This window comes from Oncorhynchus masou, chromosome 2 (genome assembly GCF_036934945.1).
Source record: "Oncorhynchus masou masou isolate Uvic2021 chromosome 2, UVic_Omas_1.1, whole genome shotgun sequence".
In the NCBI taxonomy this organism is placed as follows: domain Eukaryota; kingdom Metazoa; phylum Chordata; class Actinopteri; order Salmoniformes; family Salmonidae; genus Oncorhynchus; species Oncorhynchus masou.
Window position 1 is genome coordinate 30172294 of NC_088213.1, and position 13771 is coordinate 30186064.

The 13771-nt window shown below is 42.7% G+C and overlaps 1 protein-coding gene across 1 annotated transcript in view; it reads left to right on the forward strand.

Annotated features, from left to right (window-relative positions):
• LOC135558399 (chromodomain Y-like protein 2) overlaps positions 1–13771 on the forward strand; it is a 48745-nt gene that overhangs the window by 6417 nt on the left and 28557 nt on the right. Inside the window, exon 2 of the mRNA XM_064992180.1 lies at positions 5964–6633. Coding sequence (XP_064848252.1) covers positions 5964–6633 — 670 coding nt within the window. The remainder of the gene's footprint in view (positions 1–5963; positions 6634–13771) is intronic.

Here is a 13771-nt window from a genome sequence, read left to right on the forward strand (position 1 = left end):
GGTGAAGACTCTCCACAGCACAAGTCTCTTTAGTATATCTCCTCTCTCTGGTAATGAGCAAGCTGGACACACCAGGCTCAATATGATACAGTGGGAAGTATTCAGATCCCTTGACTTTTTCCACATTTTGTTATGTTACAGCCTTATTCTGAAATGGAATAAATAGAAAAAAATCCTCATCAATCGATACACAAATTCCCAGAATGACAAAGCGAAAACATAGACATTTTTGCAAATGTATTAAAATTTTTAAAAAGCATACCTTATTTACATAAGCATTCAGACCCTTTGCTATAAGACTCGAAATTGAGCTCAGGTACATCCTGTTTCCATTGATCATCCTTGAGATGTTTCTACAACTTGGAGTCCATCTGTGGTAAATTCAATTGATTGGACATGATTTGGAAAGGCGCACACCTGTCTATATAAAGGTCCCACAGTTGACAGTGCATGTCAGAGCAAAAACTCAGCCATGAGGTCGAAGGAATTGTCCGTAGAGCTCCGAGACAGAATTGTGTCCAGAGCTCCTGGAGATGGGAGAACCTTCCAGAAGGAAAACCATCTGTGCAGCTCTCCACCACTCCTCAGTAAATGGCACATGACAGTCTGCTTGGAGTTTGCCAAAAAGCCACCTAAAGGACTTTATGACCTTGAGAAACAAGATTCTCTGGTCTGATGAAACCAAGATTGAACTCTTTGGCCTGAATGCCAAGCGTCACATCCGGAGGAAACCAGGCACCGCTCATCACCTAGCCAATACCATCCCTACGGTGAAGCATTGTGATGGCAGCATTATGCTGTGGGGATGTTTTTCAGCGGCAGGGACTGGGAGACTAGTCAGGATCGGGGGAAAGATGAACTGAGCAAAGTACAGAGAGATCCTTGATGAAAACCTGCTCCAGAGCGTTCAGGACCTCAGACTGGGTCGAAGGTTCACCTTCCAACGGGACAACAACCCAAAGCACACAGCCAAGACAATGCAGGAGTGGCAAATCTCTGAATGTCCTTCAGTGACCCAGCCAGATCCCAGACTTGAACCTGATCAAACATCTCTGGGGAGACCTGAAAATAGCTCTGCAGAGCTTGAGAAGATATGCATAGAAGAATGGGAGAAACTTCCCAAATACAGGTGTGCCAAGCTTGCAGTGTCATACCCAAGAATCGAGGCTGTAATCACTACCAAAGGTGCTTCAACAAAGTACTGAGTAAAGGGTCTGAATACTTATGTCAATGTCATATTTCAGTTTTCTATTTTTAATACATTTGCAAAACATTTCTAAAATACTTTTCTTCGTCATTATGGGGTATTGTGTGTAAATTGAGGGGGGAAGGGATGTTATAATACATTTTAGAATAAGGCTGTAAGGTAACAAATTGTGTAAAAAGTGAAGGGGTCTGAATAATTTCTATATACATATTTTTATACACAGGCCAGCATAGTTTCAATGTGGAGCGGCTCTGTATTTATGTCCCTGTTGCTCATCCCATCACTGTCTGGTAATGGGCAGATGGTAATTTGGGCTCAGTGTCCTACTATGTGTTAATGGGCTTGCTGGGAGGCAGACGGCCATTCTGACTTGCTGTGTGTGTGTGTTACACAGATGTGTATGTCATGTGGAGCTCTGCGCTGCTTGCTCTCTCCTGTGTGGGAGTAAATCACTACTTTTTGTTACTCCTTTTTTCTTTTAAAAAGGCATTTCATTAAACTCTCCTCTGTACACACACAGGCACACACCAACACACACATGCTGCCCCTCCCACCTTCGATGCTAGGGCTAAGTCAAGCTCCATTGAAGTCATGTGGGTGGGAGGATGTTTTCTAAAGGAAAGGAGAAAAGCATTTGAACTGGAGGCAGGCCGCTACATAACTAGTGGGGAGGGTAAAGTATAGTAGCCAGACTGATGTCTGCATGCTCCTTAGTGTGGGAGTCTGCTTGTCTTCCCACAGCAGCTCATCCGCAGCATTGTGTATGAGACAACTAAACACCAAGGAAAGGCTGGGGCTAAATGTCAGGGCACTTCCATCTGGTACAAGGTTAACTGCTGAAGAAAAACAACTCTTGGCAAGATGTGAGGTTGTGTGATGAATGGAGGACTGGATCAAGAAATGGATTGCATTATAAAACAGACTCTGTTCTCTATAAAACCGCCCCCTTTCCAATACTAATTTGGTTTCTATCTTTGTTGTATTGTCAGAGAACAACCTAGGTCAACAGTTCAGGTTAATAGCTGACAATCAGTGTATATTTATTTGCAAACAAAGAGCCCATCACAGATGATTGAAGAGGACACCCTAGATAGAGTTATGTCTATGAACACACTTGAATTCTACAGTGTTTGGCTTCCTTAATGTGATAATAAAGATAGCTTTTCTGCAGCATGTAATGATGGTTATTGGAATAAAGCATGAATGGCTACAGAGAACCTCAGTGAGGTCTGCTGCTAGTTTCTCCAGTGCCATTGTCAACTGCCTCCATGAGAACAGGAGAAGGTCCCTCCTGAGATGATGTGGTGGAGGGCGTGAGAGAGCTGCTGCCAACCAATTAGGCTTGTTTCTGTCTGCTTGGTCTCTGGGGGTGGACATGCAACAGGAGAACACCTGTACCACACGCACATCTACACATACATGAACATACTCCGAAAACAGAATGTTATACAGAATAATATAGACCACTGAAAGGGTCATAACCCTTGACCCAGAGAACATAACATTTATTATGCATCCGGGTGTCTGTGTGTAGAATGGAGAAAGCTCCCCCTTGACTATTTGTATTCTGTGGTCATTCATAATGGCTCTGTCAAATGTCACGCTCAGTGTGTGTGTGTGTGACTATGAATATCCACAGTCATGTTTAAGGGTTCTCCATGATAACAGCCTACATGTCAGCCTATGGGTTCTTATCTTCTTCCCACAGTGGGTCCTACTGTATCTCCCACCAGCAAGACGTTACAAATGTACTTTTAAGAATCAATTCTCCCCGGAAGCCGAGAAACATACACTACATGACCAAAAGTATGTGGACACCTGCTCATTGGACATCTCATTCCAGAGTCATGGGCATTAATATGGAGTTGGTCCCTCCTTTTGCAGCTATAACAACTCTTCTGGGAAGGCTTTCCACTAGATGTTGGAACATTGCTGTGGGGACTTGCTTCCATTCAGCCACTAGAGCATTAGTGAGGTCGGGCACTGATGTTAGGCGAGAAGGCTGACTCGCAGTCAGATTTCAATTCATCCCAAAGGTGTTTGATGGGGTTGAGGTTCAGGGCTCTGTGCAGGCCAGTCAAGTTCTTCCACACTGATCTCGAGTAACCATTTCTGTATGGACTTCACTTTGTGCATGTGGGCATTGTCATGCTGAAACAGGAAAAGGCCTTCTCCAAACTATTGCCACAAAGTTGGAGGCAAAAAATAGTCTAGAATGCCATTGTATGCTGTAGCGTTAAGATTTCCCTTCACTGGAACTAAGGGGCCTAGACCATGAAAAACATCCCTAGTCCATTATTCCTCCTCCGCCAAACTTTACAGTTGACACTATGCATTGGGGCAGGTAGCGTTCTCCTGGCATCAGCAAACCCAGATTCGTCCATCGGACTGCCAGATGGTGAAGTGTGATTTATCACTCCAGAGAACCCGTTTCCACTGCCCCAGAATCCAATGGCGGCGAGCTTTACACCACTCCAGACGTCACTTGGCATTGCGGTGGTGATCTTGGGCTTGTGTGCGGCTGCTCGGCCATGGAAACCCATTTCATGAGATCCCAACGAACAGTTATTGTGCTGACATTGGTTCCAGAGGCAGTTTGGAACTCGGTAGTGAGTGTTGCAACTGAGGACAGACGATTTTTGCGCGCTGTGTGCTCCAGCACTCGCCAGTCCTATTCTGTGAGCTTGTGTGGCCTACCACTTTACGTCTGAGCCATTGTTGCTCTAAAACGTTTTCACTTCACAATAACAGTTAACCGGGGCAGCTCTAGAGGGCAGAAATTTGATGAACTGACTTGTTGGGAAAGGTGGTATCCTATGACGGTGCCACATTGGAAGTCACTGAGTTCTACAGCAAGGCCATCCTTCTGCCAATGTTAGTCTATGGATTGCATGGCTGCGCAATGTTTGTCTATGGAGATTGCATGGCTGTGTGCTAGGTTTGATACACCTGTCAGGAACAGGTGTGGCTGAAATAGCCAAATCCACTAATTTGAAGAGGTGTCCACAACATTTGCATATAATGTCTAAGTTGTTCATGAAGTTCGAATATACAGTGTGTCTTTATCTGTGCTAGAATAGTCTGAGATGTTAAGTTGGACTCTATTTTGGAATGGAGATGGGGTATGCAGCCCTGTCGTTCCCAGCTCTCTGGAGTTGGTACTATTGGCCTGCTTGAGTAGTGTTAATATAGAGCTGAGGAAGAAGAAGTGCTTTGTGGATCTCTTTGTAGCTTATACAGTAAGTGTCTATATAGCAAAACCAAATGATTTGGTCAGCTTTGAAACAGATTCTTCCCCTTCGGAGATCCTTCTGTTTAGTCAGGGAAGTGTGTGTGTGTGTGTGTGTGTGTGTGTGTGTGTGTGTGTGTGTGTGTGTGTGTGTGTGTGTGTGTGTGTGTGTGTGTGTGTGTGTGTGTGTGTGTGTGTGTGTGTGTGTGTGTGTGTGTGTGTGTGTACTATTCCACTGACATCTACTCTTTATCAGTACATTTGCATTCCTGTACCAGTCCTTCTGTGTCGGAGCCAGGATGGAATTACTTCTATTGTTGGTCTTTCTGTTTGTGTGTGTGCTGTTCTTATTTAGTCTGTCTGTGTCAGTCTATACTTTTAAGGTTTGTGCTTTGTATTATTTGTGTATTCCCGATATAGTCGCTGAACATTGAACACTTCCTCGTTGGTAATGGACTTGTTCAGTGCTGCCAAACATTGTCTCCATCATTACCAGCTCTCCTGAGTCTAATTATTGTGCATTTGAGAATATGTCAAAAGCACCCTGTCTGTTACACAATGAACAAACTAGACTGTAGTGTAGGCATTATAATCACCATTTTTTTTCCATGTTTCTAAAACAATGAAATCTCTCGAGTGAATGAGAAAGTGCCCATTGCTTTCAGACAGCAGTTTGGAGTCAAGCTTCTCACTTGTTTATAGGCACGGCATGGCTTTCACCTCTATAAGTGATTATTAAATAGTTTGACAACACTGTTTGTAAGCTTTCAAATGACATCAAACCCAGCTGTTTATCTTTTTTCAGTGATGAAAACATGGATGTCTCATGGTAGGGTGGGTATGCAAAAAGGGTCAACTTTGAGCACCTTTTATCTCCTGAATGTTTTGGCAATTATGTCAAGCAAGTCACTTTCTGACCACTCCTACCATGGGCAAACATGCATGGAAGGTTTCGTTCCAATCAAAAGTGGGGCCGTCAGAAAGTTCTAGAATTACCCTTATGCCAAAATGCTCAGTCTGTCAGCTCCACGTTTTACATTATTGAGATTAGAAAACTTGAAATGTACCACTCTGACTTGCTGATCAATCCTCTCTCATCATCCACAGAACAGATATCTGGTTCATCTGTATTGGTGTGATCACAGTGCTGCTCCCATTGTTCCTCTCCTACATCTCCCATAACCGCTCTCTCTAACGCATGATGAGAGCTTGCCTATCAGCACAGCAATTCCAGAACAGAATCACTGATAGACTGGTTATGCGAACATTAAAGAGGAGATATTCAAAGTGGAGCTCTAACCTGGTCAGACTTTATTTACATCCCGATTACACATACTTACTAGAGAATATCATGGTGACAGGTGGTACTTTTTGAATCTGATTTGAAATCATTACAAATGGTATCATGTGCACATTTTTGAATGAATCACCAAGGAACTGATAGGTATTTATTAGGCAAGGATAATGTCATTGAATTGTGATCATGTCGTTTGAAATACTGACTCCTTCTTGATTTTCTCCCTCGAGGTGGAGCGGATCATGGACAAGCGGCGCAACAAGAAGGGCAAGTGGGAGTACCTGATCCGGTGGAAGGGTTACGGCAGCAAGGAGGACACCTGGGAGCCCGAGCACCACCTGCTGCACTGTGAGGAGTTCATCCACGGCCTGCATCTGCACACCCAACACAAACAACCCAAACCCCCCAAGCTGCCCCCCGGGACGGCTGGGGGACCAGGGAGGCCAGGAGGGCCACCAGGGGGAGTTGGACCACACCTCCTATCCGCCCGTCCTCCTGCCCCAGACACCCCGAGAGCACGAGCAGAGGCACGTAAGAAGAAAAGGACTGGTGTTAGTCCAGGGGCCGGGGTTAATCCTGGGGCAGGAGTAAGGGAGGGCGTGGGTTTGGGGGTTGGTACTGGAGCTTCTCAGAAGCAGAAGAAGGTGAGCGGAGGAGGAGGAGGGGGTGGGAAGCGTGTCTCTCCACACAGGATGACCAAAGCTATGCCGTACAAGGCTGCTCCGGGGGGACTGCAGTTTGTGCCCCCGGTAAGGGCCCCTCATAACGGACTACAGAACGGAGAGATGGACCCTGTCCTGTACAGGGCAGCAGCCAGGACACACAGACTGACCCATGACACGGTAGAGAGGGTGATGGGGGGTGTGGAGACCACCAGGACACCACTGGTCAATGAACTAGGTAAGTGCCGCGCTCTGAATGGTATATATACACCTTATTATAGATAGCAGGGTCATGAGTTTGTCCTGGACAAGTGACCTGGCCAGAAAACATTTGTGCCCCTAGCCATTGATTGAATGAACATGTGCAGTGATCTCTAGGATGTCTAGTAGGATTGATAGACAGAGGGATAGACGGAACATTTACATCACAGCTTGAGGTGATGCTGGTCTTGCCAATATGCCAGCCAACGTTAGCTTACATATTAACCCAGTGGAAATTACATTGTTATATTGTTGTTGTCATTTTTCATTTTCACTCAATTCCGATTCAATATAGTTTTGTTCTCTATTGAATTACAGTGATTCTAGCGGGATGGGAATATTCATTTGAAATGGAAACACGTTGTATCCTGGACAGTTAGCTACATGCCATAGTGGATTTGGTAAACCAGGTTGTATTTCTGCATTGTACCAGATGTAGATGAGACAGCCAGAGGATGCCTCCGTAACCTATAGTTGAATGCATGCTCTGAGGTCCTTATGGTTCAGCATTGTACTACTGAGAGTGGTGATAAGGACAGTGAATTTCACTCCCGGGTCACAGTCCAAGACTAGCCTCATTGAGTTAATGATTATATTTATAAAGTCCTTTCCACCTCTGCCAGGGTCAAATCACAATGTGTGGAGGCTGTTTGTCATCACATTGATAGTTAGATTCTTCTACATTTGTCTGGATAGACTGGACGTTTGTCAGTGGTAGTATTTTATGATTTTGTTTTAGTCCAATACTCAAGCAAATCAGTGCCAGGTGGCAAATTTAACACATTACAGCATACTGATGATATACTGAAAGCAGTTAATGGTCACATTACCACAACGTGTTACACTTTACATCACAGTACTATTGTACACCTCATATTTATGTTAGGTGTGAATCATGTTCTGTAAAGCATTTTATTGTTGCTGTTAGTTCTCTATTAGCACTCAGGATAAGCTGGAGCCCTTTGCCACGGTAGAGCTGTAAAGAGGTTGAATAATGTTTGCTTATCTGACTAGAACAAGACATGGAAAGTCACTCCATTGATCAAATCAAATGTATTTATATAGCCCTTCGTACATCAGCTGATATCTCAAAGTGCTGTACAGAAACCCAGCCTAAAACCCCAAACAGCAAGCAATGCAGGTGTAGAAGTGCAGTGGCTAGGAAAAACTCCCTAGAAAGGCCTAAACCTAGGAAGAAACCTAGAGAGGAACCAGGCTATGAGGGGTGGACCAGTCCTCTTCTGGCTGTGCCGGGTGGAGATTATAACAGAACATGGCCAAGATGTTCAAATGTTCATAAATGACCAGCATGGTCAAATAATAATGAACACAGTAGTTGTCGAGGGTGCAGCAAATCAGCACCTCAGGAGTAAATGTCAGTTGGCTTTTCATGGCCGATCATTAAGAGTATCTCTACCACTCCTGCTGTCTCTAGAGAGTTGAAAACAGCATGTCTGGGACAGGTAACACGTCCGGTGAACAGGTCAGGATTCCATAGCCGCAGGCAGAACAGTTGAAACTGGAGCAGCAGCACGGCGAGGTGGACTGGGGACAGCAAGGACTCATCATGCCAGGTAGTCCTGAGGCATGGTCCTAGGGCTCAGGTCCTCCGAGAGAAAGAGAGAATTAGAGAGAGCATACTTAAATTCACACAGGACACCGGATAAGACAGGAGAAGTACTCCAGATATAACAAAATGACCTTAGCCCCCCAACACATAAACTACTGCAGCATAAACACTGGAGGCTAAGACAGGAGGGGTCAGGAGACACTGTGGCCCCAGGAAGGATATAACCCCACCCATTTTGCCAAAGCACAGCCCCCACACCACTAGCGGGATATCTTCAACCACCAACTTACCATCCTGAAACAAGGCCGAGTATAGCCCACAAAGATCTCCGCCATGGCACAACCCAAGAGGGGCGACAACCCAGACAGGAAGATCACATCAGTGACTCAACCCACTTAAGTGACTCACCCCTCCTAGGGAGGGCATGAAAGAGCACCAGTAAGCCAGTGACTCAGCCCCTGTAATAGGGTTAGAGGCAGAGAATCCCTGTGGAGACAGGGGAACCGGCCAGGCAGAGACAGCAAGGGCGGTTCGTTGCTCCAGTGCCTTTCCGTTCACCTTCACACTCCTTGGCCAGACTACACTCAATCATATGACCCACTGAAGAGATGAGTCTTCAGTAAAGACTTAAAGGTTGAGACTGAGTCTGCGTCTCTCACATGGTTAGGCAGACCATTCCATAAAAATGGAGCTCTATAGGAGAAAACCCTGCCTCCATCTGTTTGCTTAGAAATTCTAGGGACAATTAGGAGGCCTGCGTCTTGTGACTGTAGCGTACGTCTAGGTATGTACGGCAGGACCAAATCAGAAAGATAGGTAGGAGCAAGCCCATGTAATGCTTTGTAGGTTAGCAGTAAAACCTTGAAATCAGCCCTTGCCTTAACAGGAGGAAGCCAGTCTAGGGAGGCTAGCACTGGAGTAATATGATCACATTTGTGGGGTTCTAGTCAGGATTCTAGCAGCCGTATTTAGCACTAACTGAAGTTTATTTAGTGCTTTATCCAGGTAGCCGGAAAGTTGAGCATTGCAGTAGTCTAACCTAGAAGTAACAGAAGCATGCATTCATTTTTCTGCATCGTTTTTGGACAGAAAGTTTCTGATTTTTGTAATGTTGCGTAGATGGAATAAAGCTGTCCTTGAAACAGTCTTGATGTGTTCGTCAAAAGAGAGATCAGGGTCCAGATTAACGCAGAGGTCCTTCACAGTTTTATTTGAGACGACTGTACAACCGTCAATATTAATTGTCAGATTCAACAAAAGATCTCTTTGTTTCTTGGGACCTAGAACAAACATCTCTGTTTTGTCCGAGTTTAAAAGTAGAAAGTTTGCAGCCATCCACTTCCTTATGTCTGAAACACATGCTTCTAGCGAGGGTGATTTTAGGGCTTCACCATGTTTCATTGAAATGTACAGCTGTGTGTCATCCGCATAGCAGTGAAAGTTAACATTGTGTTTTCGAATGACACCAAGAGGTAAAATATATAGTGAAAACAATCGTGGTCCTAAAACGGAACCTTGAGGAACACCGAAATTTACAGTTGATATGTCAGAGGATAAACCATTCACAGAGACAAACTGATATCTTTCCGACAGATAAGATCTAAACCAGGCCAGAACTTGTCAGTGTAGACCAATTTGGGTTTCCAATCTCTCCAAAAGAATGTGGTGATCGATGGTATCAAAAGCAGCACTTAAAGTCTAGGAGCACGAGGACAGATGCAGAGCCTTGGTCTGATGCCATTAAATTGTCATTTAGCACCTTCACAGGTGCAGTCTCAGTGCTATGATGGGATCTAAAACCAGACTGAAGCATTTCGTATACATTGTTTATACTAGGGTAGCCTAGTGGTTAGAGCGTTGGACTAGTAACCGAAAGGTTGCAAGTTCAAATCCCCAAGCGGACAAGTTACAAATCTGTCGTTTTGCCCCTGAACAGGCAGTTAACCCACTGTTCCTAGGCCGTCATTGAAAATAAGAATTTGTTCTTAACTAAAGCAACAGCTTTTTCAAAGAAAATTGAGAGGAATGGAAGATTCGATTTGCGTCAAACATACGAAGAAAAGCAAAAAGCAGGCATGCTTGTATTACACTTGAACAGTGATTTTTGCAGGGCACATATTTGTCTGAAACCCTTGTAAAAAGCATAAAAAAATCTGTGTTTCCACAGAAACCCGTTGTGTCTTTCCACAGATGATTATTGTTTTCCAATCCAGAGTCACTTAGATCCCAGCTGAAAGACACAGCAATGGGCTCATAAATGTGACCTGTTTCAGGAAGCTAGGCTTATGTCATACCTCACTACTTCACAGGAGAGGCATTTGAATGTAATCATTTTATTTTTATAAAATTCCTTTTTTGACAGAAATGCCTTCTGGATTATGTGATCTTTCATGTGTCTTAATAACAAACTTGTAAGCCATGTGTAGATAGAAATACAATAGCTAAATTACGAGCCTAGTTGGTTTAGCCACAGAAAAAGGCAGGAACCTGCCCGCTAGCCATGATTGGCTGAGATAATGGCTGGGCTTGACATGCCGAGAGATGAGTTTGGATTGGTCTGCCATGGAGCATGCTTCTGTCTATAACATGAGCTGCTCAGTATGTGAAGATAATCCTTGGAAAACTGAAAAAGTGTTGCTACTAGAAGTCGACCTATTAATTAGGGCCGATTTTTTTAATTAGGGCTGATTTCAAGTTTTCATAACAATCGGTAATCTGCATTTTTCGACGCCGATTATGGCCGATTACATTGCAATCCACGAGGAGACTGTGTGGCAGGTACCTATTACGCGAGTGCAGCAAGAAGCCACGGTAAGTTGTTAGCTAGCATTAAACTTATCTTATAAAAAACAATCAATCTTAGCATAATCACTAGTTAACTACACATGGTTGATGATATTACTAGCTTGTCTTGCATTGCATATAATCAATGCGTTGCCTGTTAATTTATCATCGAATCACAGCCTTCTTCAACTTCGCCAAAAGGGTGACAATTTAACAAAAGAGCATTCGTGAAAAAAGCACAATCGTTAAACAAATGTACCTAACCATAAACATCAATTCCTTTCTTAAACTCAATTCACAAGTATATATTTTTTAAACCTGCATATTTAGTTAAAAGAAATTCATGTTAGCCAGTTAATATTAACTAGGGAAAATGTGTCACTTCTCTTGCGATCAATAAAAGCAGCGTCAGGGTATATGCAGCAGTTTGGGCCGCCTGGCTCCATAATTATGACATAACATTAAAGGTTCTGCAATGTAACAGCAATATTTAGATGGTTCCGTATTTCACTGAAAGAATAAACATTTTGTTTTCAAAATGATAGTTTCTGGATTTGACCATATTAACGACCTAAGGCTCGTATTTCTGTGTGTTTATTATATTATAATTAAGTCTATGATTTGATATTTGATAGAGCAGTCTGACTGACCGTTGGAAGGCAGCAGCATGCTCGTAAGCATTCATTCAAACTAGAGGTCGACCGATTAATCGGAATGGCCAATTAGTTAGGGCCGATTTCAAGTTTTCATAACGGTCGGTAATCGGCATTCTTGGACAACGATTGTGGCCGATTACATTGTACTCCACGAGGAGACTGCGTGGCAGGCTGACTACCTGTTATGCGAGTGTAGCAAGCAGCCAAGGTAAGGTGCTAGCTAGCATTAAACTTATCTTATAAAAACAATCAATCTTCACATAATCACTAGTTAACTACACATGGTTGATGATATTACTGGTTTATCTAGCTTGTCTTGGGTTGCATATAATCGATGCAGTGCCTGTTAATTTATCATTGAATCACAGCTTACTTCGCCGAACGGTGATTTAACCTTCCTGGGATATGTGGGATGCTAGCGTCCCACCTGGCCAAAAGCCAGTGAAAATGCAGTGCGCCAAATTCAAATAAATTACGATAAATATCAAACTTTCATGAAATCACACATGTAAGAACCCAATTAAAGCTATACGTGAATCCAGCCAACATGTCAGATTTCAAAAAGGCTTTCCGGCGAAAGCAAACGATTCTGTTATCTGAGGGTAGCACCTCCGTAAACAAAGACAGAAAACATATTTCAACCCTGCAGGCGCGACACAAAACTCAGAAATAAAAATATAAATCATGTTATACTCACAGATATGATTCAAACAGTTTTAGAAACTTCAGAGTGTTTTCTATCCAAATATACTAATAATATGCATATCTTATCTTCTGGGGATGAGTAGCAGGCAGTTGAATTTGGGCATGCATTTCATCCCCCTTTCACCAAGAAGTTAACAAGCGCATTCGTGAAAAAAGCATTGTCGTTGCACCAATGTGTACCTAACCATAAACATCAATGCCTTTCTTAAAATCAATACACTAGCATATATTTTTAAACCTGCATATTTAGTTAATATTGCCTGCTGACATTATATTGCCTGCTGACATTATTTTAGCTAGGGTAATTGTGTCACTTCTCTTGCGTTCTGTGCAAGCAGAGTCAGGGTATATGCAGCAGTTTGGGCCGCCTGGCTCATTGCGAACTGTGTGAAGACCATTTCTTCCGAACAAACACCGGAATTAATTTGCCATAATTGTACATAATTATGACATAACATTGAAGGTTGTGCAATGTAACAGCAATATTTAGACTTGGGGATGCCACCCATTAGATAAAATATGGAACGGTTCCGTATTTCACTGAAAGAATAAACGTTTTGTTTTCGAAATGATAGTTTCCAGATTTGACCATATTAATGACCTAAGGCTCGTATTTCTGTGTGTTATTATAATTAGTCTATGATTTGATAAAGCAGTCTGACTGAGTGGTGGTAGGCAGCAGGAGGCTCGTAAGCATTAATTCAAACAGCACTTTCCTGCATTTGCCAGCAGCTCTTTGCTGAGCTTCAGGCATTGCACTGTTTATGACTTCAAGCCTATAAATTCCAGAGATTAGGCTGGCAATACTAAAGTACCTATTAGAACATCCAATAGTCAAAGGTATATGAAATACAAATAGTATAGAGAGAAATAGTCCTATAATAACTACAACCTAAAACTTCTTACCTGGGAATATTGACGACTCATGTTAAAAGGAACCACCAGCTTTCATATGTTCTCATGTTCTGAGCAAGGAACTTAAACGTTAGCTTTTTTATATGGCACATATTGCACTTTTACTTTCTTCAACACTGTTTTTGTATTATTTAACCAAATTGAACATTTTTCATTATTTATTTGAGACTAAATTGATGTTATTTATGTATTATATTAAGTTAAAATAAAAGTGTTAGTTCAGTATTGTTGTAATTGTCATTATTGTTATAAATAGATATATATAAAAATCGTCCGATTTAATCGGTTTCAGCTTTTTTTGGTCCTCTAATTATCGGTATCGGCGTTGAAAATCATAATCGGTCGACCTCTAATTGCTACTGCTCAAAACAACATTTCTGCCCTGAATCTATCAAGTGCTATCGACAAAGATCAGTGGGAAAAAGTTGTGATGGACTACTTCAAATCAAATCAAATCAAATTTTATTTGTCACATACACATGGTT